The sequence below is a fragment of the Olea europaea genome, chromosome 18, assembly GCF_002742605.1.
Source record: "Olea europaea var. sylvestris chromosome 18, O_europaea_v1, whole genome shotgun sequence".
In the NCBI taxonomy this organism is placed as follows: Eukaryota; Viridiplantae; Streptophyta; class Magnoliopsida; order Lamiales; family Oleaceae; genus Olea; species Olea europaea.
Window position 1 is genome coordinate 2,043,277 of NC_036254.1, and position 26,973 is coordinate 2,070,249.

At 34.9% G+C, this 26,973-nt stretch overlaps 3 protein-coding genes across 5 annotated transcripts; 1 reads left to right on the top strand and 2 right to left on the bottom strand.

Annotated features, from left to right (window-relative positions):
• The first annotated feature begins 4,773 nt into the window (after positions 1 to 4,773).
• LOC111367130 (F-box/kelch-repeat protein At1g51550-like) lies at positions 4,774 to 12,191 on the top strand. 2 transcript variants are annotated; one of them, XM_022987854.1, is made up of 3 exons: positions 4,776 to 5,051; positions 7,988 to 8,206; positions 10,664 to 12,191. In XM_022987854.1, exons 1-3 carry the CDS (start codon positions 4,850 to 4,852, stop codon positions 11,632 to 11,634), a joined length of 1,392 nt encoding a protein of 463 aa, XP_022843622.1. In that variant the 5' UTR covers positions 4,776 to 4,849; the 3' UTR covers positions 11,635 to 12,191. The 2 variants fall into 2 exon arrangements, with proteins under 2 accessions (XP_022843623.1, XP_022843622.1); XM_022987855.1 differs by lacking the exon at positions 7,988 to 8,206 and having other exon boundaries at positions 4,774 to 5,270.
• A 1,021-nt stretch (positions 12,192 to 13,212) lies between these two features.
• Positions 13,213 to 19,878, bottom strand: LOC111367132 (kelch repeat-containing protein At3g27220-like). The gene is made up of 7 exons (XM_022987856.1): positions 19,504 to 19,878; positions 18,829 to 19,017; positions 17,994 to 18,223; positions 16,700 to 16,870; positions 15,913 to 16,018; positions 15,321 to 15,527; positions 13,213 to 13,671 (listed from the first exon to the last, which is right to left on the bottom strand). The coding sequence occupies exons 1-7, from the start codon at positions 19,708 to 19,710 to the stop codon at positions 13,507 to 13,509; spliced, it is 1,275 nt and encodes a 424-aa protein (XP_022843624.1). The 5' UTR covers positions 19,711 to 19,878; the 3' UTR covers positions 13,213 to 13,506.
• Positions 19,879 to 20,414: 536 nt separating this feature from the next.
• On the bottom strand, positions 20,415 to 26,561 carry LOC111367133 (uncharacterized membrane protein At1g16860-like). 2 transcript variants are annotated; one of them, XM_022987858.1, is made up of 5 exons: positions 26,308 to 26,561; positions 23,655 to 24,629; positions 22,624 to 22,779; positions 22,001 to 22,212; positions 20,415 to 20,806 (listed from the first exon to the last, which is right to left on the bottom strand). In XM_022987858.1, the coding sequence occupies exons 2-5, from the start codon at positions 24,552 to 24,554 to the stop codon at positions 20,614 to 20,616; spliced, it is 1,461 nt and encodes a 486-aa protein (XP_022843626.1). In that variant the 5' UTR covers positions 24,555 to 24,629; positions 26,308 to 26,561; the 3' UTR covers positions 20,415 to 20,613. The 2 variants fall into 2 exon arrangements, with proteins under 2 accessions (XP_022843626.1, XP_022843625.1); XM_022987857.1 differs by having other exon boundaries at positions 26,330 to 26,560.
• Between the last annotated feature and the right edge of the window lie 412 nt (positions 26,562 to 26,973).

A 26,973-nucleotide genomic window follows, 5' to 3' on the forward strand; every position in this document is an offset into this window, starting at 1 on the left:
CTTTTGTATTTTGAAAACTTGAAAATTTTATAATTAACCAATTGTAAGAATTATTAAGTAAATATAATATTTTATAATTTTAAATGTTTGATACATATATATGGGCCATGAGTAACATTAATTTCTTTAGTTACTTATGATGGTTCACGTTTTCGGGTCGAACCTTTGGACTTGATTGTTGGTAATAATTTCACTCATCAGCTAATGCATATAAAATTCAATCCAATGTTTACATCATAGTCCGAGATTCATTGGGTATCAAAGCCCAATAAATCTCCACCTTGATACCCAATCAATCTGCAATTAATCAAAACACAAAGTTAATAGTGGCATAATTAAGGTAATCAATAAAATTGGGATAATCAACCTTACCTTGTGTTTTGGACCCGAAACACATATCATACCTGCTTCATAAATTCACCAAGGCTAAGGTTAAAAACATCCAAGTAGAAGTAGCCATTTTTATGAAAAAATGAATTTTAGAATACTAGATTGATGGAGAATGTGTGATTGAAAAATAAAGAAAAGTTTTTGATTTACGTGTAATATTATTTTAATAAAGAATTTGTGGTTAAAAAGAAGAGAGTAAAAAATATGTTTTGATAAAAATGAAAATCAAACGGGGCCATAACATAGGATAACACACAAATCTTATAAAAAATTCGTTCATACATGACAATAGATTAACACCTAGTTAATCAACAAGTGGCCATCACATATATAATAAATGCATAAATGATCCAAGAAAAAATCTCACCACACATATCATATTTCATTCTCTATGTTGCTAACATCTTGAGAATACATATCTCCTCTCATTGTCTACCATGCTTATTAGACTAATAACTTAATTCATGTCTAACTGGTAAACCACTAAAGATCCTAAGTTCATGGGATAATCCTATCACTATATTACTTCTTCCAGCGTAAGTGGATAACATGTCTCCACCCAACATAATTGATAGAAGTATCTTTCTCACACTCCACATGTGATCCAAATGTCACATACCACATCCCTGTTACATAACCCTAGGCATCTATACTCCACCTCACCAATAGATTCACAATATGTTTACTGCTAATATATCCCAACACAAGTGCATGCTAATACAAATACACCAAGTAATCAAATTGCATGTATCAATTTAATTGATTCAATTTTTTGTCATATATATTAATATAAAATAAGGTTTGGATGAGTATGTTCAAATTTCGAAAAATGAACACTTATGCATATAGTTAATTGCTCAAATGGAATATTGTGATTTTTTATTTTTTTAAGTGACAAAATGTTACCTTTTCATTTGTGTCATTTTTCCACATTCTCAAAGATCTTACATACGTCAATTTAATTGATTTAAAAATTTCTTTTTCATATGTATTAACATAAAACAATGTTTGAATTCATATATTAAAATTCCAAAAACGCACACATGCATGCATAAAATTAATTGTTCAAATGAGATATTGTAACTCTTTTGAGAAAAGTAACAAAATGTCACTTTTTTTCATAGAAAAGTGATATTTTGTCACTTTTTCACATTCTCATTTTTCAAAGAACTTATATGCATCAATTTAATTGATTCATTTTTTTTCCATATGTATTAACATACAACAAGATTTTGAATTCGTATGTTTAAATTTCCAAAAATGAATACATATGCATATTGTTAATTGTTCAAATGAGATACTGTGACTTTTTAAAAAAAGTAATAGAATATTACTTTTTACATTGTGTCACTTTTTCATAGTCTCCTTTTTTTCGAAGATTTTGCATGCATTAATTTAATCGATTCAAAATTTTCTTTTTCATATGTATTAACATAAAATAAAGTTTGAATTCATATGTTAAAATTTTCAAAAAATGCACATACATATACATAAAAGTTAATTGTTCAAATGAGATACTTTAACTTTATTGAGAAAAGTAATTGAACACTTTTTCACATTCTCATTTTTCAAAGAACTTGCATGCATCAATTAAATTGAGTTAAAGTTTTTTTTCCCCATACGTATTAACATAAAATAAGGTTTGAATTCGTACGTTAAAGTTTTCAAAAACTAACATGTGTACATTTAGTTAATTGCTTAAATGAGATACTATGATTTTATTTTATTTTATTTTTAAAGTGACACAATATCACTTACCATGCATGCATCATTTTAATTGATTCAAAATTTTCTTTTTCATTTGTATAACATAAGACAAGGTTTGAATTCATATGTTAAATTTTCCAAAAAATTCACACGTGTAATTGCTCATTTGAGATATTGTGACTTTTTTTGAGAAAAGTGACAATTACTTTTTCACATTCTCCTTTTGTTAAATATCTTGTATTCTTATATACATCATTTTAATTGATTCAAAGCTAATTTTTCATATGTATTGACACATTCTATTTCCTCTTAAGTCCAACAATGTTATTTTCAAACATATTTCCAATCACAATAACAAAATCATCAAAAAGAAACTTTATAAATATTAATTATATACATCATAAGATTTCAACTAAAACTAATCACGAAATTCAAATAAAAAGTGAGATAGACAATGAACTAAGATGATTAGAATTTGTAAGTGAGAGATCATTCAACTGAAAATTGATAATAACGATTGTTACTTTCAAAATCTATGCAAAAAAAATATTATACAATCTTAAATTAATAAAATTGGAGAACTAATTAAATAAGTAGTCCAAAACATATATAAAAAAAAACTTGTAACTTTGTTTGTATTTTTGTGGAAGAATTCCTTGACTTTTTTCCAGAGCTTTCGATATTTTTGTGGAAGATTTTCTCGACTAATTACACACCTCTATCAATCTTTTTCCAGAGATTTGAAGAATGAACTAATTTTGTTTGCATATTTATGGAAGATCTCCTCTTTTTCCTTTCAAATTTTCTTTGATTTTTGCATATTGAAGGTTGATTTTGAGGATTGTCGTTATTTTAGAGCATTTATTTTACGTTTAGTTTTAACTAATTATCATTTAATCTAAATTTATTATGTTTTTTCAAAACTACCCCAAAATATAGGGTATTTGTGAAGACCCCTATGGGCTAAAACATTTTCAATGCATTTCGTGGATGGAATAGACATTTAAACTCCGTTTGACCCCCATTCTCCTTTAGTCCTTTTCATTCATTTTCTCTCTTATTTTTAATCATGCAATTTTCTATAAAATAATATTACAAGCAAATAAAAAACTTTTCATTTTTTTTCAACCACCTATTTTTCAAAAAAAAAAAAAAAATACTATTCCAATAATTAAAATTTGTATAGAATGAGGGGGCCAAACGGGGGCTTAAACAGATTAATTTTTAGCTAATGTGGCATTGGTATTTGGATTTGATCTAGTTGTACATACTTTTTGAACAACCAGTCTAACATTTCATGTCGTGGCGAAAATCCAGCCCTTGACTTGACTAGGTGCTTGTTTGGTAGGAATTTTAATAATTGATTTTTTGACCGTTGGTTCTACTTGTGAGAGAGAATAATTCAAAAATGACGATTGAAATAGTGAAATAACGATAAAAAAAATTGATTTTAATTGGCTTAAAATTTATACTAAACAGGCACTAAGTGTTATTCAAATCAATCATCACACTATTTGCCACATCATAGGATGTCAGTGAAGCTGTCAAAGTAAATGTATATATAGCAAAACTGCCAAAACTATGGTATTATCATGTTTAAGATTGGCACCCAGTTGATTGCCTTTTTTTTTTTGCCAGATGTCAATAAAATTAAAATTCAATGTATTTTGGATTGGTATTCATCTACCGATCTACAATACATTGTATTTTCTGACGCATCTCTTTATTTTTACTAAACTTGGAATTTGCTTCTTTTTGAAATTCAGCATTTGAGAAAATGCCTTCATGTCCATTTCTATCAGAAATTTGTGACCAATGAGGTGGAATTGGAATTTTTCAATTCCCCGTTTTACAGCAAGAATTCGTTTGACATACCAGAGAAAAGAAAGAGATGAGAATCAAGGATTTGAAATAAGCCACTTTTGAAGCAGGAAATCTCATATACTCAATTTTCATATTTATTACTATGATTGAAAAACGATAACCAATGAGTAAAACTTTTGGACAATGCGATTCTTGCAAAAGTGGATAAAAGAGAAATTTTTGTTTCTATAAAAGCAACATCTTAATTACGCAAAGATTTACGAACCCAATATTTACTATTATTTTTTATTGTACAAAAATAAAATGTTTGAGAGAGATGATAATATTAACAAAAAGCAAATCTGAAGTGGAAAAAGCCCATTGGACACTTTTCATTTGGGAAGCCACTGCAAATCTCACCATTGGATTGGATTGGATTGAAGAGGCCAACGTCGTCCATTTTGATTCAATCCAAATAGCACCAAATCAATAAATAAATGTCCACATCTAATCAACATAATATCCTACAACAATAATTCAATCAATTGTCTATCTGGAAAGAAATAAGTTCTTAAAATTGTAAATTGATGAAAATGAGTAATGGATAAATTCAAATAATAATTGTCGGATTACAAAATATGCAGTTAAAATAAGCCTCGGTTTCCCTCATTTTTTTTCCCAAATTTTAATGTTTGGCTTGAAAAAAAATGAAATTTTTTCGATTTATGTGTAATACTATTTCATGAAATTGTGTGGTCGAAAAAAAATGAAAGAGAATGAGGCCAACCTGATTCCTAATAAACCAAGATTTTACTCTTCCGGTAAAAATGTAAAAACTCAAAATACAAACAAAATAAAAAATTGTCAAACAGAGTGATAAAAAAAAAAAAAAATCACGAAAATAAACTTCAATCAGCACAAAAGAGACACACAGTAGTGTCCCATAGCCATGGCTGAGAGCAGTAGCACCACTGCCATCAGTAGCGACGAATCATCTTCACCGATAACCGACATAGCCCAGGATCACATTTTCTCGATTTTGCTCCTCCTACCCATTGAATCGATTCTTTGTTTTGCCATGACTTGCAGGAAATTGAAGTTTTTGGCATATTCTGATTCTCTATGGGAATCTGTATGCAGGAGGGATTGGGGTAGTTCCGCTATTGATGCACTGAAAGCATCCAGTTTCGTGCAGGGAATTCAATGGAAGAAGTTGTACCAGCAGGTTCATCAGTTAGACTCTGTTTGTTGCCATAAACTATTGTTTGAAACCCCAGATGGCGATGAGGTTCTTCCGAGTCCTAGAGCTTCTCATTCCCTCAATTTTGTGAATGGATGCCTTGTTCTGTTTGGTGGGGGATGTGAAGGAGGTCAGTCACTTTTTATTTATTTTATTTGTTATGCTTGTTGAATTATATATATAGTTTTCGATTCTCTTTCTCAGTATACTTTATGCTTGGCACCCTAATCTTTATTCTGATTATATTCATCTTTTCGATGGACCCTCGTGTTAATTGTTTTAAACATCATGCAGTTGGAAGTGTTTTATTGCCTGAATTGAAGTCATTTGCTAAATTTTATTTGATTGAAAAGGGATTGAGGTTTCGAATATGAAATTTCTGGTTGCTTCTGTGGACAAATGAAGGAAAAATGGACAGTATACGTTCCAGCTGCTAGTTCTTAGGCAAATACTCTTGGAATTGTGCAAACAATTACTAGTTCATGTCCCAAAGATAAAATAGCAAGAAGAACTTTATAGGATTTATGTATTTTAGAGATGTAAAGATGCCCTCAAGTGATTCATTCAGTTAGTATTTTAAGATTACTAGTACACTGTAAACATTGTGTTGGTGTCATCTACATCATGTCCAAGCTGGAGTTTTAGATGTAACATGAAGAGCTTCCAGTTGCCCCAGCAGTTCAAATTCCAGTCTTTGCTTTCCAGAGTTGATCCAACCAGCTACCTCATCCTGCACACCAAAAAGAAAAAGTAAAGAAGGGGACACTGAAAATGCCTGAAAATTTAAATAAACAATAACTTCAATGTAAGATAAGAAGCATGAGAGATGATGCGTAAAGTGTTTCTTGAGAAGGGAAAGAATATCCGTTGTCCAGGGAGCATAAACGATAGTAACATGTTAACTTTTGTCATGATTACTGACAGCTGATTTACTAACAGATTGTTATAACCAAGAAAGGAGCAATTCAATTGTAGTCTTCAAAAGTATGCTGGAAGAAAATTCTTCTTCTCTGATGTGCAGTAGTGGGATTTTTTCCCATGCTTCAATAAAGATTTTTCCTTATTTATGAAGAAAAAATTTGTCCTTTGATCTTGTCGATCCATGCTCGAAAATAGAGGTTCCATGCAAGCTTCCTCATTCTGTCCCGATCGACTTGATCATCATTTCCAACTATATATATATATATATATATATATTTTTATTTGTGTAGGAATTTCTAGGTGTGATGACAAATCAACAGATTAATAATCCATACTTGCATCAGTTGTGCACATTGTGTTTCCATTAAGTCAAGCTTGTGTTAATGTGTCTAAGTGTTAACCCATTGAAATGAGTAGTGGCTATGACAAGCACGTTTCTTTACCTCATGCCAATGTCTAAGTGAGGGCGTGCCTGTAATGGCTGCATCACAATCAAACAGAAGAGAGGCAATGGAGTTGTGTTGCGTGTGACAATCTGATGACAGTGCATGGGATGGGTAGATTGCCCTATGGGCTATCAGAGCTGCAAGCATGACATGCAGGCAGCATTCTTGCACATGATAGAGGGACTCAAGTTTCAGTGTGCATAGAGGCAAGTTGGAGGAAGGTGATGTGGAATCTTAGTTAGTGTGCAAAGTCAAGTAACGGTTGCACCTGATGACTCGAAACTCACCATGTTGTGGCGGTTGTGGGAATTGAGTAATAAAGCAGTTTCTGAGTGACATAGGGAGCTTTTGCAGGGACATGGCTAGTGGCCAATGCTAGAATTGGTTAGGACACCAGCTGGGGTGCCAACTTACACCCATTTTCTATACATAGTGTTAAGCTGCTGAGGCACTAAACAAGAGAAGTGTTGTGCTAGCTAAGTTTTCCCTGAGATTCATTTGTTTGAGAGATACAGTTGGTTGATTCCCATAATTGCCATGTTCTGTTCCTAGTGCCTTTGGTTGTGTGCCTTTGAATTCCTCAGTCCATCAGTGGGTGAAAATTTGCTATAGTCCTTACCCTGTGACAACAAGCATTTCATCTTGTTGGCACCCCGTCTTAGCTAGGTCCCTCCCTCCCGCAATTCAAATAAATGGCTTCACTATCCAGGGTTGCTTTAATTAATCTGCATATAATCATCACGCAAACAATAGACTTCATTTTAATTATTGTGAAGTCTAATAGTCCAGAACTGTGATAGCACCTCATATATTATATTTTCTGCTTTGGAAAAAGCATAAATAGGACTTGTACTTCTAGTGGAAGTGAAAAATATTAGCTACGAGGAAAGGGAGAAGGGTCCCTGAATATCCATTCCAACTAAAGGTGGTTTATTAGCTGGGTAAACATATGCTGTCTCAATTTAATTATCCAATGAATGTCTTTGTGCGTTAATTAATAATGATCATCAATAATCTTTTGGCTTTGATAAGTTCCATAAAAAATTGTATAGGTAAAAATTACAACAAATGAATTACATCCTCCACTGTCATCAAATGAACCATTGTCTATCACTTCTGATGATTATTTTAGTAAATGATTTCTCTTTCATGTAGTATCATTTGATATAAGTTTATCTGGCTCAAACTAACTTAATTTTCTTATTATTTTGGTATTGTCATTTTTTGTTCTTTTCCTCTAGGGAGGCATCTTGATGATACATGGATAGCATATATAGGTGATGACTTTAGGAGGACATTGAAGTGGCAAAAGACATACTCAGGCATTCCAAGCGGGCGGTTTGGGCACTCATGTGTCGTAATTGGCGATTCACTTATCCTATTTGGAGGGATCAATGACCACGGGATTCGCCAGAATGATACTTGGGTAGGACAAGTTATATTGAAAGAAACACTTGGGGTTACTTTGTCTTGGATTGGGGTAATTCCGCTATTGATGCACTGAAAGCATCAAGTTCCGTGCAGGGAATTCAATGGAAGAAGTTGTACCAGCAGGTTCATCAGTTAGACTCTGTTTGTTGCCATAAACTATTGTTTGAAACCCCAGATGGCGATGAGGTTCTTCCGAGTCCTAGAGCTTCTCATTCCCTCAATTTTGTGAATGGATGCCTTGTTCTGTTTGGTGGGGGATGTGAAGGAGGTCAGTCACTTTTTATTTATTTTATTTGTTATGCTTGTTGAATTATATATATAGTTTTCGATTCTCTTTCTCAGTATACTTTATGCTTGGCACCCTAATCTTTATTCTGATTATATTCATCTTTTCGATGGACCCTCGTGTTAATTGTTTTAAACATCATGCAGTTGGAAGTGTTTTATTGCCTGAATTGAAGTCATTTGCTAAATTTTATTTGATTGAAAAGGGATTGAGGTTTCGAATATGAAATTTCTGGTTGCTTCTGTGGACAAATGAAGGAAAAATGGACAGTATACGTTCCAGCTGCTAGTTCTTAGGCAAATACTCTTGGAATTGTGCAAACAATTACTAGTTCATGTCCCAAAGATAAAATAGCAAGAAGAACTTTATAGGATTTATGTATTTTAGAGATGTAAAGATGCCCTCAAGTGATTCATTCAGTTAGTATTTTAAGATTACTAGTACACTGTAAACATTGTGTTGGTGTCATCTACATCATGTCCAAGCTGGAGTTTTAGATGTAACACGAAGAGCTTCCAGTTGCCCCAGCAGTTCAAATTCCAGTCTTTGCTTTCCAGAGTTGATCCAACCAGCTACCTCATCCTGCACACCAAAAAGAAAAAGTAAAGAAGGGGACACTGAAAATGCCTGAAAATTTAAATAAACAATAACTTCAATGTAAGATAAGAAGCATGAGAGATGATGCGTAAAGTGTTTCTTGAGAAGGGAAAGAATATCCGTTGTCCAGGGAGCATAAACGATAGTAACATGTTAACTTTTGTCATGATTACTGACAGCTGATTTACTAACAGATTGTTATAACCAAGAAAGGAGCAATTCAATTGTAGTCTTCAAAAGTATGCTGGAAGAAAATTCTTCTTCTCTGATGTGCAGTAGTGGGATTTTTTCCCATGCTTCAATAAAGATTTTTCCTTATTTATGAAGAAAAAATTGGTCCTTTGATCTTGTCGATCCATGCTCGAAAATAGAGGTTCCATGCAAGCTTCCTCATTCTGTCCCGATCGACTTGATCATCATTTCCAACTATATATATATATATTTTTTTTATTTTTGTAGGAATTTCTAGGTGTGATGACAAATCAACAGATTAATAATCCATACTTGCATCAGTTGTGCACATTGTGTTTCCATTAAGTCAAGCTTGTGTTAATGTGTCTAAGTGTTAACCCATTGAAATGAGCAGTGGCTATGACAAGCACGTTTCTTTACCTCATGCCAATGTCTAAGTGAGGGTGTGCCTGTAATGGCTGCATCACAATCAAACAGAAGAGAGGCAATGGAGTTGTGTTGCGTGTGACAATCTGATGACAGTGCATGGGATGGGTAGATTGCCCTATAGGCTATCAGAGCTGCAAGCATGACATGCAGGCAGCATTCTTGCACATGATAGAGGGACTCAAGTTTCAGTGTGCATAGAGGCAAGTTGGAGGAAGGTGATGTGGACTCTTAGTTAGTGTGCAAAGTCAAGTAACGGTTGCACCTGATGACTCTAAACTCACCATGTTTTGGCGGTTGTGGGAATTGAGTAATAAAGCAGTTTCTGAGTGACATAGGACATGGCTAGTGGCCAATGCTAGAATTGGTTAGGACACCAGTTGGGGTGCCAACTTACACCTATTTTCTATACATAGTGTTAAGCTGCTGAGGCACTAAACAAGAGAAGTGTTGTGCTAGCTAAGTTTTCCCTGAGATTCATTTGTTTGAGAGATACAGTTGGGTGATTCCCATAATTGCCATGTTCTGTTCCTAGTGCCTTTGGTTGTGTGCCTTTGAATTCCTCAGTCCATCAGTGGGTGAAAATTTGCTATAGTCCTTACCCTGTGACAACAAGCATTTCATCTTGTTGGCACCCCGTCTTAGCTAGGTCCCTCCCTCCCGCAATTCAAATAAATGGCTTCACTATCCAGGGTTGCTTTAATTAATCTGCATATAATCATCACGCAAACAATAGACTTCATTTTAATTATTGTGAAGTCTAATAGTCCAGAACTGTGATAGCACCTCATATATTATATTTTCTGCTTTGGAAAAAGCATAAATAGGACTTGTACTTCTAGTGGAAGTGAAAAATATTAGCTACGAGGAAAGGGAGAAGGGTCCCTGAATATCCATTCCAACTAAAGGTGGTTTATTAGCTGGGTAAACATATGCTGTCTCAATTTAATTATCCAATGAATGTCTTTGTGCGTTAATTAATAATGATCATCAATAATCTTTTGGCTTTGATAAGTTCCATAAAAAATTGTATAGGTAAAAATTACAACAAATGAATTACATCCTCCACTGTCATCAAATGAACCATTGTCTATCACTTCTGATGATTATTTTAGTAAATGATTTCTCTTTCATGTAGTATCATTTGATATAAGTTTATCTGGCTCAAACTAACTTAATTTTCTTATTATTTTGGTATTGTCATTTTTTGTTCTTTTCCTCTAGGGAGGCATCTTGATGATACATGGATAGCATATATAGGTGATGACTTTAGGAGGACATTGAAGTGGCAAAAGACATACTCAGGCATTCCAAGCGGGCGGTTTGGGCACTCATGTGTCGTAATTGGCGATTCACTTATCCTATTTGGAGGGATCAATGACCACGGGATTCGCCAAAATGATACTTGGGTAGGACAAGTTATATTGAAAGAAACACTTGGGGTTACTTTGTCTTGGAGGCTACTTGATGTTGGTGCTGTTGCCCCTCCCCCGCGTGGAGCTCATGCCGGATGTTGCCTTGATAACAAGATGATGCTTATCCATGGAGGGATAGGGTTATCCGGACTTAGACTAGGCGACACTTGGATTCTAGATCTCTCAGAAAATCTTTGTTTTGGAACATGGCGAGAAATTTTGACTCATCCATGTCCCCCATCCCGCTCGGGGCACACATTAACTCATATTGGAGGAACACAAACAATTTTATTTGGAGGTAGGGGATCAGGATATGAAGTGCTTAATGATGTGTGGCTCTTGAGTGCATTCGAAGGCCATTGGAGATGGATGCAACAACTATTTGAACAACGTGACATACCCCAAGGGTTTACCCTCGCACGAGTAGGTCACTCGGCCAACCTTATATTAGGAAATCGACTACTTATTTATGGAGGCGAAGATTCATACAGGCACAGGAAAGATGACTTTTGGGTTTTAGACGTTAATTTGTTGCCTTCAATTAAATTGCAGCATGGTAATCTGAACTCAAAAGGATTATTAAGAAAAATGTGGAGACGACTTGGATCCATTGGCCAAAAACCTAACTGCAGATCCTTTCATCGAGCTTGTGTTGATCATTCAGGGCGTTACTTGTACGTCTTTGGTGGGATGGTAGATGGGTTACCTCAGCCTTCCGAATCGTCTGGTTTGAGGTTTGATGGAGGAATTTTCCTTGTGGAGCTTGTGCTGCAGTCTTAGAGAGGTGGTTTATTGAGGGTGTTGATTGGGTGACTGAATCAGTAGCTCTTTTGTCTTGCCTAAAATACCCTTGGACGAAGTATATTTTGAAGAGGGCAATCTTGATGGAGATATCAGTGACAAGAATGGAAGTATTGTCTAATATCATAAAAGATATTTCGGAACTATAAAACATGAAAAAATAAGAAGGGAAGGTGCTTGTCTCCACGTTCACCTATGCCCGTGAAAAGGCAGCATTCAATGAGCTAAAGTCGAACAAGTCCTTGAGCATTGGCGACCTGAAGATGTTGAAACTTACAGCCCAGACTTGGTGCTGCAAGTTCTGTAAATTGAAAAGCATCTTGTTATGGATTAAGATATGAACAACTCTAGGGTGGAAGTAATTGAATTCACTGGTAATTTTTCATCTCTGTTTGATGTAAATTAAGTTTTAAGATAGTTTCTGCCATTGTGGCTGCATGAATATAATGAAATCGAACCGTCTTCCCATTTACCTTCATCTTGTACTTGACATTGACCTTACATTTGGAAATTTCTACGCATTAACTTTTTCTGAAGGATTTGAGAGACGACGGATGCACAGTTTAAGTTACTTGTGTACTTCTACCTTTATAGTAAACCTAATTGACATGTTCAATATGCTAGATTGAGCAAAATTGATCAACATTAAAGACAAGTTTGAGTTAATTTGTTTAGTAGAGTTTTAGATGATCATCGCTCGATGTGGCAATGGTGCTATGCTACCCAATATATGAAAAATGCATTCGAACTTCGTTGGACAATGTGGCTATTGTCACATATACCCATAATTATCTAGACTCTAGATAAGGGGTCCATTTAATAGGATTTTTGAAAAGTAAAAAATTATTTTTGAGATTAAAAAGCTACTTTTGAATATGTCTGAATAATTTTCTAAAAGTATTATGTCTATCTAGAAGAATTTTTAGGGAAAATTGATTTAAGATAAATTTCTAAAAAAAACTCTTGTACAAGAAATAAAAACATAAGTCATCTCAAGCACACTTGAATAACTTCACTCATCTCATTGTATCGCGTCTAATATATTCATCCTGCCAAATCTGTTTAAACTAATAGGATGCTTTATGGCCACACTATCAGTTTTCGAGCTGGTGAAAAGATCCTTTCGAGCTTAAAGGTGACAAATGAAATACGTTCATAAAGCGAAAAATACAAGACTGATAGCATTGTTTGCCTAAGCTTAGAAAGTTGACTTATAAGTAAATAAATGAGTTAATACCCCCAAATAGTCACTGAAAATTGCCAAAAAATTTCAGGAGGTCATCAAACTTCAAAATTTTTCTAAATAGACACTGAAATTTGCAAAAAGTTTCCAGAAAGTCATTGAACTTCAAAACTTCTCTAAATAATTATTGAACTTTACAAAAAGTTCTTAGAAAATCACTAAATCAGTGATGTATGGAGTCTCAATTTGCAAAATTGAGTGACCTCTTAGGAACTTTTTGAAAAGTTCAATGATTATTTAGGAAAGTTTTGAAGTTTATTGACTTCTTAGGAACTTTTTGTAAAGTTCAGTGACTATTTAGGAAAGTTTTAAAGTTCGGTGATCTCTTGGAAACTTTTTGACAAAGTTCAATGACTATTTAAAGAATTAACCCGTAAATAAATAAGATCTTTAATTTGTCCTCTTGTTTGTACAAGAAAACAGTTACATAAATCTCTCTCTATTGCCTTCTTGCAGACCGATCTGAATCATTCCAATACAAAAAGAAATCATCATGACTTCCAATATTGCAATATTAAATAATATAAAAAATGAAATTACACAACAATCCTATCTATCATCTGTATTAGTACACAAGAAAATAAAAAAATAAAAAATGAAAAAATTGCTCATAAATTCAGTTTTGTTCTCCACATATCTCCGACGACCTTTCTTGGTGCCGGGTCATTGGGTCCTTTATCTCGTTGCCCTGATGTAAAATACAACATTCCGTTCCAAAATCCAACGAGAGTGGTTTTCACCCGATATGGCAGTTTTCCAATCACTGACCATTTCTGCCGGTTTAAGAAGAGAAAAATTAGACAAGAGACATGAAATAAATGATGCACATTGGTCAGGGTAACACAACCAACACTTTAATCATACCGTGGAGCCAATTTTGAAAAATTATCCGACTTACCATACGATTTTTAGGAGTTCCTACACGAAATCTGAAAGGTGTGTAAATGGCATGTGTAATAAGCCATAACTTAAGTAAACTGAACGACTTACTGGCAAAAGCAAACCGCGTAAACAATGGTAGCCAACAAAAATTCAAGGCTTCTATTCCGCTAAGCTAAAAAGTTACTTATACGTTCCCTTTTATTATTTGATAAAACATTTCCAACCAAACATTCATAACTACAACCCATTTATTATCCACAAATTTCGTGGGATCCAAAACTATTCCTCCTAAAAAGTTACTAATAAGCTTACCTGAACAAGGGCAAGGCTTGCCATGCAGTAATAGCATTGTTACGTTCCACAGGGAAATTACTATTCACAATAGATAAGTGATTCTTTAGAATTTTTTTCTGGCATATATTTCATTAAGCTAACAACTATGGTGGAATATAGGGAGTTGACATCAATGAGTGAGACAAAGATAAAAAGTCAGTTGCTGTTCACTAATTGGATGCTAACGGGGTTGAGTTCTACTATGCTATCCTGGACAGTGAACCCAAGTTGCACAAGGACACCTCTTCCACAAAATCAAGAGACAAGATACTGGTACAATGCTGTAATTCACAATTTTAATCTTAGTTCCATAGCCTCCAGGAGGATAATAGAGCCCCTGAGACTGTTATCTAGGCGAGAAAGGAACAAAATATTCTATCTAACAGGGAACTTTCTGTTTCTGGAACAATAAGACCTATTAGTGCATCAAATGGTTATGATGCCCAAGTGTATCTGCACAAACTAGAGGTTCCTCCAGTGAAAATAATACAAGAAAATCAGAGAGGTAACCAAGAAACATATTAAGGAGAACAATTTTTATTTGGAGATTGAAAACTAAGTAAACGGATGTAAAACAAGCGAAGGACATCAATCCCAATCTTTAGAATTTTTTTCTGGCATATATTTCATTAAGCTAACAACTATGGTGGAATATAGGGAGTTGACATCAATGAGTGAGACAAAGATAAAAAGTCAGTTGCTGTTCACTAATTGGATGCTAACGGGGTTGAGTTCTACTATGCTATCCTGGACAGTGAACCCAAGTTGCACTAGGACACCTCTTCCACAAAATCAAGAGACAAGATACTGGTACAATGCTGTAATTCACAAGTTTAATCTTAGTTCCATAACCTCGAGGAGGATAATAGAACCCCTAGAACCCCTGAGACTGTTATCTAGGCGAGAAAGGAACAAAATATTCTATCTAACAGGGAACTTTCTGTTTCTGGAACAATAAGACCTATTAGTGCATCAAATGGTTATGATGCCCAAGTGTATCTGCACAAACTAGAGGTTCCTCCAGTGAAAATAATACAAGAAAATCAGAGAGGTAACCAAGAAACATATTAAGGAGAACAATTTTTATTTGGAGATTGAAAACTAAGTAAACGGATGTAAAACAAGCGAAGGACATCAATCCCAATCATAACAAGTACCATAAAATATTAGTTGTTTCGGATTTTTTTGAAGATAAGAAGACAATTACCTCGGTATCTAATTGGAACTGGAAAATTTCTCCAACAAGTGTCATCTTTTTTGTTAAAGGATGCTTCTCTGTGGTGCCTCCAACAATAACAATAGAATTGTTAACAATAGCCCAGGCAAACTCAATGTGAGAATCAGGCTTTGGCATATGAGGCAGCACTTTCCATTTCATATCATCATCTAGCATGTAAACATCATCATATACAACCTGCAGACATAAGATGAAATCATGAGGAATCTCAAAACGTTTCAACAAACAATGAAAAAGAAAGGTGGGGGGGAGGAATTAATTTACTGCGGCATATTTATTTAATTTTACCACTTCTTTGTTTTTTGGGGGGTGGGGGTGGGGAATGTAAATCCCTCCCATCCTCTGTTGGCAACACTATCTTATAAAGCTTATCAAGTTTAGATGAAACAAAATGCTATCAAAGAGTATATAACAAACATAATGACAGTACATAGCAGACCTTATCTGTCTCTCGGGAAGTAAGAAGATAAATAGGAAATCTATCATAGCATCAGTATTCATAAATCTTTAACCTGTTCAATCAACTATCTACATTTCTGTTAAAAAGCATATAAGTTATAACCTCATTTCTACGGGAGCACTTAAAAATGGGAGATCCTGGTTTAGCCATGAAATCGCCCTCTTGACCGCCAATAACATACAAACGATCATTAGCCACAACACAAGCCCTACATAAAAAAAATTAAGAGCAGGAAACATTAGATATTGTGCAAGCCAAGAAAAACAAGCTGAGCTATATTTATTTCAAGCTAAGCCCAAGTGTTTCCTGGAAAAAAGCACAGATAAATGAATTCTTCTCATTGAAGAATTTTTTTTGTCCTCTGGGACATCAACATTCTAGAAGTTTCAGACAAAACCCTCCTCATGGATATATTCAAGTTTAGTAGTTCAAAACTAATCCATGCGTTCTGATGGATTTTTCTCATTCACATACTCGATCATACCCTATAGGTTGATAAGATGAAAGTATCAGAAATAGAACTCACTGATCTAGGACTAAGCTTAGAAACTCTAATGATACCTAGAATACACATAGCCTGTTACTAGTTCCATTAATGAGTCTCAGCAGAGTATACAATGAACAAATCTCGAATACAAAACTTTTTCCTTTCTTCTCACTTCAGAACCATGAGTTATTGGGGGACATCTAAATTTTAGTGGATTTTAATGAAATCCATTAAAACTTCAACTGGGGACACCTAGAGTTAATGGTTTTTAATAGAATCCATTAAAATCTCAATTTTGCAAACCTGAATTTACAAGGACTTCTAAACTCCATTAAAATCCCCCTTAACGACACCCTTTCCTTTTGCAATTTAATCACTTTAAAGAAAGAATGGAAGGAAAACCTGTGCGGTCCTCCACGGGGTATGGGGATCTCTGTTCTCCAATCTTTTTCTAAAGCTTGGCCATCTTTCACAGCAATACTCCAGTGCTCTAATCCAGGTGTATGGCGGTTCTCTGTGCTGCCACCCATCACATGGAGTCTGCCTCGCCAAAGCTGGGTTGCAGGCGCATATCTGAAATAACAATGTTCATAAATTTCACTAAAATGGAACTGCTATCTAACTGAAATTCTATTTAATATCAAAATATACAGTGAACATGAATTGGGCCACAGTAAAATTCTCAGAGAGTTTCAACAAGGAATATTTATCAGCTGATAATGATATTGTTCCTCAACTGAGTCTTGGGATATCAAAATCATCTGAGCATTTTAAGAACCAAATACAAGATAAAATATTTATATGGCAGAGGATTGAGCACTATATTATAAGATTTTATCAGAATTAGCAACAGTAGCATGGGATTGAAATGGGAAATGAAGTTTAATTGCTCCAGTTGATAAAATGCTCCTCTATCTTGTAAAGGCTATCCAGAATTCTCATGTACCAGGGATTTATCATGTGGGAAACAATATTCAGTCCTTCCAACTCAAATTATATCAAACAGAGAGTGGATAACATGCATCAGGGCATTTGTAAGAACTCAGAAGATGTTCTGAAAAGCTATCAAAATTTCAAGTTGCCCCTCCTCCCAAGTTAATATTCCTTAGTTAATGAGAGAAACAGAAAAACTTCTGCACAAATTTGGCACGGCACAAAATTTTCTAGCTAAAGGTTCGGATGAATCAATCAAGTGATAGCTTGCGAATCATGCCTGCATTTATTATAGATGATCTTAAAATACATGAATATTGGAAATTTAGTACTACACTCAATTTTATGAAAATCACCCTAACAAGAACTATTAAAGTGTGTCCATCAGGAACCAGTCTTAGATAGGGAAAGACAAGAATGTTTTGATGACAATATCTAAATTATATACAGTTGGCCCAATCTAAAGCTTAATCTTTTACATCAAGTGGTTCAACAGAACAAATATTCACTTCATAGCAATCAGTAAGAAAGAATGCTAGAACCTAATGATTGAGGATAGCATTATTTATTCAAATATATTGGTATTAAGTAATCAAATAACTATCACTTTCAGAGGAGAATAATAAATGCCAGTTCTTCCTAGAAATTGCCCGATCACAGTCATAATGAATTATCATTAGAAAAACATGGGAAAAAGAAGAAGTGTTTTATAACTGTATAATTAAGAGAAACCAGCGTGTAGAAGCACATATGGAATTCCTACCTTGGAACGGGCAGAGAAGGAAAGTCCTGCCATTGCTTTGTCGATGTGTCCAATACGAATGTGCTTGCAGTAGGTCCTCTACATTGAGGACCATATTGTCCTGTAACTACGTAAATATATCTCCCATCTGTCACCATACCTAAATGTGAATGCGCCATTTCTTTTGGCATATCAAACCTTTCTCCCCATGTGTTATCCGTGAAATTGTAAATATCAACATGAGAATGAACCTTTAAGAAAAAAAAAATAAAACATCATCACGCCTATAAATTGAGATTGATTTTATTCAAAATTGGAAGTAATATTAAAATGGATTTAAGAAACATATGTGTAAGTCCTTATTGCCTTGAACCCTCGACAGTTACAGGATTATATCAAGCACAAAACTTATATCAAGCACAAAACTTTGGCAGAGTGAAGAAATTATTACATTACATAAATATCCCAGGACTCATGCATCACTGAAATGACAAGCAGAGTCACTATATCATGAAAAACAGGTAGTCTCTGTCAAGAGTTTAGCTTAATTTCCATGGGTATATCAAATCTCAAATACCTTAACTCAAGTTGTGAAACAAGAGGTACAATTGTAAATATGAGAAATCAGTTCCTGCCTGTTTCCAAAAACAGTTTATCCATTTTCCATTTCTAATTCTTCATACGCTTCAAATTTGCAACAGGCAGTTCCAATACTTGTTAGAGGAGAGATTTTGCTATAAGGATATTTAATTCTTGTCAAAGTTATAGTTCAGGAAAATGGAAAATCTAACATAAGCAGCAGCATGTTTCATCAATCAACCATTCATAAGATCAGTGTGCATGTTAGAATCCTCACATAATCAATGGTTCCATATCCAGCAAATACATAAAGAAGATTCTTGATTTGAATCGCTGCACCATCAAGACGAGGCACTGGTGCTGTTGACATTTTTTCCCATTTTAACTCTGGGCCAGGCAAATCAGCAAAAGTTGCCGATAAGACCCTCTCAGGAACCACTCCTTTTTTATCTTGCTTAGATTTCTCCTGTTAGAAAGAGAATTGGCACCATAAATTCAAGTTCACATCAGGAACAGAGGAACAACTCAGATGAAGTATTTACTCATGTATATAGACGTGCTCACACCCCCTAAACTTGATAGTAATAAGATTAATAGATAGATACAAGGAAATAACAATCTAAAAATAAAATAAAATAATAATAAATTAAGATCCAATATCTAATGTCTTTAAGAACTCACAGTATCCACAAGAAACTCTAATTTCGTGTTTACACATTAAAATTTTAAACTGGGAACAACATTCTTACGACTTCAATATGCTACCTATGGATCCTCACATTAAAATCAAATTTGTATGCAACTAATAAAGTCAAACAAATATAAATCCACAGACAGAAATTAAACAATTAAAACACATAATCGACTCTTCCAAAATTACAGTTATCCAAATGCTAGAATTTCAAGAATTGAGATCACATTCCACTAAGCACGAAGTAATTAATTAACTCACCTTAATTAGGGAGGAAATAGTGTTATTGTTGGGAGAAACAACGTTCGGAACGATAAAAGCGTGAGAATTTTGAAAAGCCCAATTGGATGCTACTGATTGGGATGCGGAGGAAGAGGAAGCCCAGAGAAGATCTACAATAAAAAAGGCTCCCAAAATGGCAACCAATATAAACACAAATTTGGTAGTTTTGTGCTTCGCCCTCGCCATCTCTCACTCCATTTATTACCTCTCAAAATTCAGCTGCAATTACACCACATTACCGTGTGTGTCTGTGTGTGTGATAGAGATCAATTATAGCGATTTACAGTGCATAATTGAGTAGAAATACAGATATAAATACACGCAACCCACCGGCCTAAATTCCGCGGGATTTTTTTATATTTTCTTATTCATGTATGGGGCACGAAAAGTCGCATTTTTATATCTTGAAAAGTGTATGTCTGGTTCAAGGGAAATCGCATTTTGTCGTGCTTAAGGGTTAAGTATATCGTGTTTATGAATCGATCTGATAGAACAAGTGGTGGATAAGAAAAAGAAAATTTCCTTTAATCCACTTCATATGTTGAAACCCGATATAGCAACCATTTCGTTTTTAGAAATATACAAAATTTGAGAGTTTACAATGAAATTTGGATGTTCATCTACTTCGCGAAGGTATGTTTAGTGCGATTTGCTTTACGCCATATATATAAATAAATTAATCCCTTAAATTTACATATTTCTAAAAGTAACTTTTAACTTACTATCAAAATAATTAACCGACTCATTTTCAACTTTGATAAATGAAAGTGATTTATTCTAAAACTTGCTCATTTATAACTTTTCAAGTTAGCCAACACATGAGTAAGAACCAGAAGGATAAAGGCACAGCTTTTGCAGAATCTGCCTTTTTTGTCTTTCCCAGACAAGGCTGAAGCAGAACACAAACTTGTATACTTGCTCATTTCTACAATACAAACCATTAACATTACAAATTCTTTCATAATCTAACAAATAAACAACTTTGATTAAAAACTACATTAGAATCTCCACGATAATTAGTTTTCAATAATGAAAAGAACAAACTTTTACAATGCACAAACATGGAGACAAGTCGAACACGACAAGCTATTACACTGGTATAACATCCATCTTAGATGAATCTTCGCACCTCAGAACAATTCCATCGAGACTAGTGGGAAATATACATTTAGTCCACTGGCATCCCGTTGTGAATGGCTCTGCAGGAGGAACTATCATAAGCACGTTTTCGTTTCTCTGAACAACTCCCATTACGCTAACTGTGCTTCCTTCTTTGATATACCTATCATACCAAAAATCAAATTCAGAAAGTCAGAACAAATCTCCAATCTAATTATGCAGGCAGATTTGCAGAAAGTTCAGGTTTATAATCAACCTATGGGCCAGCACTTGTTGGCACCTATTTAATTTATAAGAAGCTATTCCTGACTCCTTAATGAGGAGTGAATCAAGATTAAGACTACCAATCGAGATAATAAATGTGTGCCAGCGGAAACATTGTTTTAGACAAAAATGCTCCTTCCCTTTACGACAACAAAGAGTGAGCCACAAGAAGTCCTGCATATTGCCAAATAGCAGCATGCCGCAACAGAAAAGACAGAGACAGCTTCGAACTTTCTTGGAGACCAAGAAAATCCCTTCTTGCAGGTGCAAGGGATAATCTGACGCTTCCAGGTGAATGAATCGTGTTGCCATATAAATTATCAGCTTTTTCCTTGAACTGGGACGGGGTTCCCTTCTCCATTGTGAGTGACTTCCCCGGCCAAAGGCCAGTAGACAGCTTGTGTTGTAGATGGCCTGTCTCATTCATTCTTATGCATATCCATTAGTTAGAGGAGATTAGAGCCGCTTCTTCTTTCCAAATTGACGTGCTATTTATCTATCAGCGGTGCCACAATTTTTACCTGGAGTGGCTTTTTGCAGCTTACAGGGCATGCTTGAATTGGCTTCTTGAAGAGTTTGACCAGCGAGAATTCAACCATCCAAGTCTCAAAGTGCAGGCAACATGGGTCTTGACTCCGAATCCATGGAAGGGACTCAAAAATATTTCACAATCGGTCAAATCTATTTTTATCCACTTTTTTTATAGCACTCATAAATACTACTCACTTATCCAGTGCCTATTTCTATCTAATGCTTGTGTGGGAGATATTTTTAGATAACTGATTGAAAAGTGATTTGTTTGGAGATCATGTGAATAAAAAAAAAAAAAAAAAAGAAAGGAAAAGTAATGGGGAAAACATAAAAAATGATTTTTTATGGAGAATGTGGTTGAAATGAGAGTGGGGAAAAGTGATTTTAAAAAATCACACCCACATAGACCTATTTTTAAATTAAACCGTTTATAAACACTTCCGGTGACAACTTATAGAAAAGCTCAAATGTGTTTGGCAAAGAAAGCACTTAAAAGTCACTTTTAAGCTTAGCCATACATGCTTTAACATGTAAAAGCGGGGAGGGGCAAATAAAAACCTACCCTTCCTTCAATTGCATCATACGGTCATCACTAGAAAGATTCCGCTCTCCCAACCACCGGACAAATTCTGGTGACAACTCTTTATTTAGCGGATCGACTTCAATGACAACGGATTCGTCGACATATGGAGTCACCCGAGCACCATAGCCAGTTTTAACCAATGCTCTTAGTCCTGACTGAAAATCAGATATGTAGAAGTCGACAGCATGTCTCTGCATGGAGTATTAGGGAGAAAAAAAAAAAAAAAACAAAAGAAGCACTCTTGTCAAGCACCATAAAATGACAGCATTTTAAAATAATTCACAAATCCCGGAAAGATTTGCTCTTACCTCAAGTGTAGAACATATGATAAAGATTAAAGGGGTAACGAAAATTACAGAGATTAGCAATTTTGTTATTCACTTTTGCATATTCCCTTATCTTTTTTACTCCCCTTTTAATATTTTTTTAGAAGGATTACTGATAATATAATTGCGAATCTTTCTTGCATATGGAAAATTCTGAACTGAAGCAAAATGCAGGTTCTTAAAGAATACTTTGTTTTCAGCAACTTTTTAAAAAATCAGTGTTTCGCCGACAACAATTTTAAAATGGATGCACGAGTAATAAAATTTTGTACTCACTTCTGATGATCTAAGTCCCCAGGTAAAACAACGGTGTGTAGGATTTGCAGCCTTAGAATCCCATCCTCGATATTCATATAAACTGGTAGACGTGTAGACACATCTAGAAACCCTTTGGAACGATGATTCAAGGGGCACATTTCCACAAGTCACCACCTTCCACAATACAACCAATCATCAGATAAGAAAATTTGAGTATATGAGAATATAAAATGCAAAATTTACTGCAACAAAACTTGCAAAGCACACACCAGCTATACAGTAATGCAGCAAGTTCAAAATTCATCTAGATTAATTTGCCACCAGTTACTGAAATGTTCCATCCCTATATAATATACAATAAACACCTCGCAAATATACATTTTTAAGTAACTTAGCTGAAGCGGATCTTTTCCTCGGGCTGACTTTCTAAATCACAATGTTCTCTCATCCCAAAATTTTTTTTTTTAAGAAAAAAATACACAGTGAGAAAGAAAGGGTAAATATCAAATAATCCCCGGTAACTTATGAGGAAATAGGCTATTAACTCCCTTATAATTTACAGATTCCATCCGGTTAGTCAAGTTATCCAGCTAACAGGCTAAATTTTGACGTAAAATGATACAAGCACCCCTCTACATGCAAACCTTTTGCCATAGGGTAATCAGCAACTTCATGAAACCTCATGGGGTTAACATGCCTTCTAACAACTAAAAGGAAGTAGAATAACAATAACAAAAATCTGAGGGAAAAAAGACCATGCCTTACTGGCTGAGGTGCCGTATTTCACAAGATTACATGACCATATAGATTTAATACACTGCTTCCAAGAGCAAGTTATAGATAGAAGTTTTGAAAAGTTCAAAAACTCTTCTTCTTTAACAGGTGAACGTTCTCGTTAATGGACACGTGTAACAAATCAGTCAACCACAACATCAGCATCCGACAACTACAGTATTCAAGTTTTGAGGATTATAGTTAGGAATTAAAACCATTTTACTGGACAAAAATCAATAAAATATATGGCACCACATATTCTAAAAAGTACATACCCCGGAGACCTTGACGTATTGCCCATTTTTGGCAGTTCTCAATTCAGCATCTGGATAACGGGAAATGTATCCAAGGATAGCTTTTCTTCCCCAACAAGAATTCCATACAAATACGGCAACAACAATGCAGAACAGAATTACAACCACAATGAGGAGAATAGGATTGTGCACAGCCCCAATAATAAATCCCCCAGCGATGAATCCCATTAAGAAAAGTAAAATAATTGCCCACAATATAGGTTTCGGGATGTTCCTTTTGAAGGAATAGTCATCATCTTGACCAAGAGTCGTCACAGCCTGATTGTTTGCAACTGAGGAACCATGTACTTTGACTGACCCCGTTGAGTCTAAAGGACCAGAAACCTTTTTTTGGGCCCCAAATGAGTTCAGTGGACCAGATGTAATGGGTCCAGATGTGATGAGACCTGTTGCAGGAAGATTTGGAGGTTGAGGACCTGAGTTTTGGCGGGCATTAGGTGTCACTCCCCCAGATTGAGGTCCAGATGACTTTTTAATAGGTTCTCCATGTTTATTAAGTGGCCCAGAATTTGATTTCTTCATTGATGTTGAACCGGTTACCCCCATGGAAGGTACAGGACCCGAGGTAGAATAGCTGGGCCTGGCTGCAGCATTGGAGTTAATAGGTCCAGAATGTGAAGCAGCTCCGGCGAAAGATCCCGTCCTCGATGAAGCACTGGATATAGGTCCTGACTTCCTAGACTTTGAGCCATCAACAGGAATATCAAACATCTTTCCGAGCTCACCCGACTTCTTGATGTCCCCACCGGTGTAGGGCATGGCCACTGAGCTCATTGTCGGCGTTCTTTCTTTTGGCTGCTCCGGTCGGCCCGATACATAAAGTCCATTGCTGAGCTGATGAGATGGGAATCGAGAACCCATTGGGTTTTTATAAATCAATTGTAGAAGCACACGCAATAGATGCTATTTCTGTTATATCGTCGAATTACTATGCCTCTAAGAGCAAAACAAATACTGTAATTAAAAATGCGTTCGATAATGCCAAAAAATAAATTCAAATCTCTTGTAATAATATCTAGAACAGGAAAAAGCATAGCTAACTATCGACAGAGAAAAACGCGAGCAGTGCTGTATTACTAAGTGGATTAACAAGCTGAATTCATTCGCATTACAGATAAAGGTTGGACCAAAGAATTATATGAAGTTACCATTATATGTATGGAAAAATTTTAACAACCTTCAAACGAATTGAATAAACCGAGAAGAAAGAACAAACTAAGCACTGATGATCTTTTGAAAGGATTCACTTCAAAACCACGGAGCATATTCTAGGTTATACTTATGTGCCAACCAAACTAGATGAAACTAAAAATCATTTCCTTGACCCTAAAATATCAAATTTGAAATGCCACAATGAGCCAAAACAAGGTCAATAACAAAAGAATTTTTATCAAAGCATTTCAAAAGATCAATTTTTTAACACCAATTATCACCCAAAAAAGGCCAAGATAACAGAGATGGAATGCAAAAGGAATTGATTTACTGAGTGTGCGTGCGTGAGAGAGAGAGAGAGAGAGAGAGAGAGAGAGAGAGAGAGAGAGAGAGAGAGAGAGAGAGAGAGAGAGAGAGAGAGAGAGAGAGAGAGAGAGAGAGAGAGAGAGAGAGAGAGAGAGAGAGAGAGAGAGAGAGAGAGAGAGAGAGAGAGAGAGAGATTGTATGAGTGCGAGGGGAATGTGGGGCTAATCGAAACATATGAAGACACAAATTACAAACACCATTAACATACAAAATTCCTAAATACACGAAGTCATATTGAAGGAATCTGGATTTACTGAAAAACAGGGGAGAGAGATACAACGGAAGATCACTGATTACGAAGTAGTATCAACAACACTTCCCTCTGTATTGTGATATCATTACAAATAGTTGAAAGAAAAGTTCTAGAACGAAGTCCTTTCAGACAGGTAGATAAAAACTGCCTCCTACGACTTCATGTATACCAAGAATGTTCCAAAAACTGATGATATATCAATAAATACAAGTAATTAACTATGTGAGCTGCACATGGGCTGTTCCTCAATAACCAGGGAAAAACAACAGAATTTAATACGAACATATTCATTTTCTCTGACAACTCATTAAGGAAAAAACCAGAAGACTTTTCCCAAAAAATAAGGAATAAAAGTAAATATGAAATACACTTATAAAGCACAATTTAACTGCAAAAATGCCTAAAAGAGTACAAATTCGCTAATTTTCAGAAATCACAAATCTTTGAACAAGAATTTATCTCAGACTCTATTGTTTTTCAACACTGGAAATCAAGAAATTTGAACAATGATTTCAGTTTCTTTTGATGGAATCGGAACGTCAATCTTTAAACAGATACCCACTTTGTCTAACTTTACTAAACAAGCGCCTAAAAAGAACAAAATCCAAAAACTAATTATCAACGAACAAAAGGAAAATTAAAAAAGGGGTTATCCATTTCACCATTTCTAGCACAAAAAAGGGTGAACATTAAAAAACAGCCATTTGGGAGTAGCCCTTACATTATAGCAGGACATAAACAGAATGTAAAGGGCAAAAGGGGCAGAATAAAAAGAAAAGATGTAAAAAAGGGCAGCATAAGAAGAAAAGAGTTAAAAACTGAAGGTTTGTTTCTTGAACATACATGTGTAGTGCAGTAGCAGTACCTGAAGTTGAAATCTGAAAGAGATTTGGGAACATGTTCATATTAATATATATGGTAGCAGTGTAAGTATATGTGTGTATTACAAGAAGGGTCGTTGTTAAACAAGATTTTGGTGTGATCCCATCACTATATTTCTACCGCTTTGTTCTACTCTCTCTCTAAAACATTTTGGTTTCTCTCTCTAAATTCTTGGCCAGAGAGCCTTGAGGGAGCCGCAATGACTGGTGGATTGTCTGGTCTGGCAATAAAACCTCTCCCAATTAAAATTGCAACAGAAAATTAATTATAAATAAATAAATAAATTACTTTTCTGCGTGCGAGTAATAATGATATCAACTTACAATTTTTAAATGAAAAGGTGAAAAACCCACCTCCACTCTTTGTCTCTTTACTGTGGATAGAAATATTTTTTCTTGTAATTTAGTCCTGAAACTTTTTTCCAATATAAATTTGACCACAATTGATTTTGGCATTTTCTCAAAATATAAATATATGAATGTCGTAACTATTTACGTTTGTATGTTAGCATGTTTCTAAGTTAAATGAACTTGTTTATTCGAGCCCAGATAAATTGTTAGATTCTTCACGTTTTTACGAACTCCTAATTTAATGTTGTTTGTTGCCGACGATACTAGTTGAATAAAA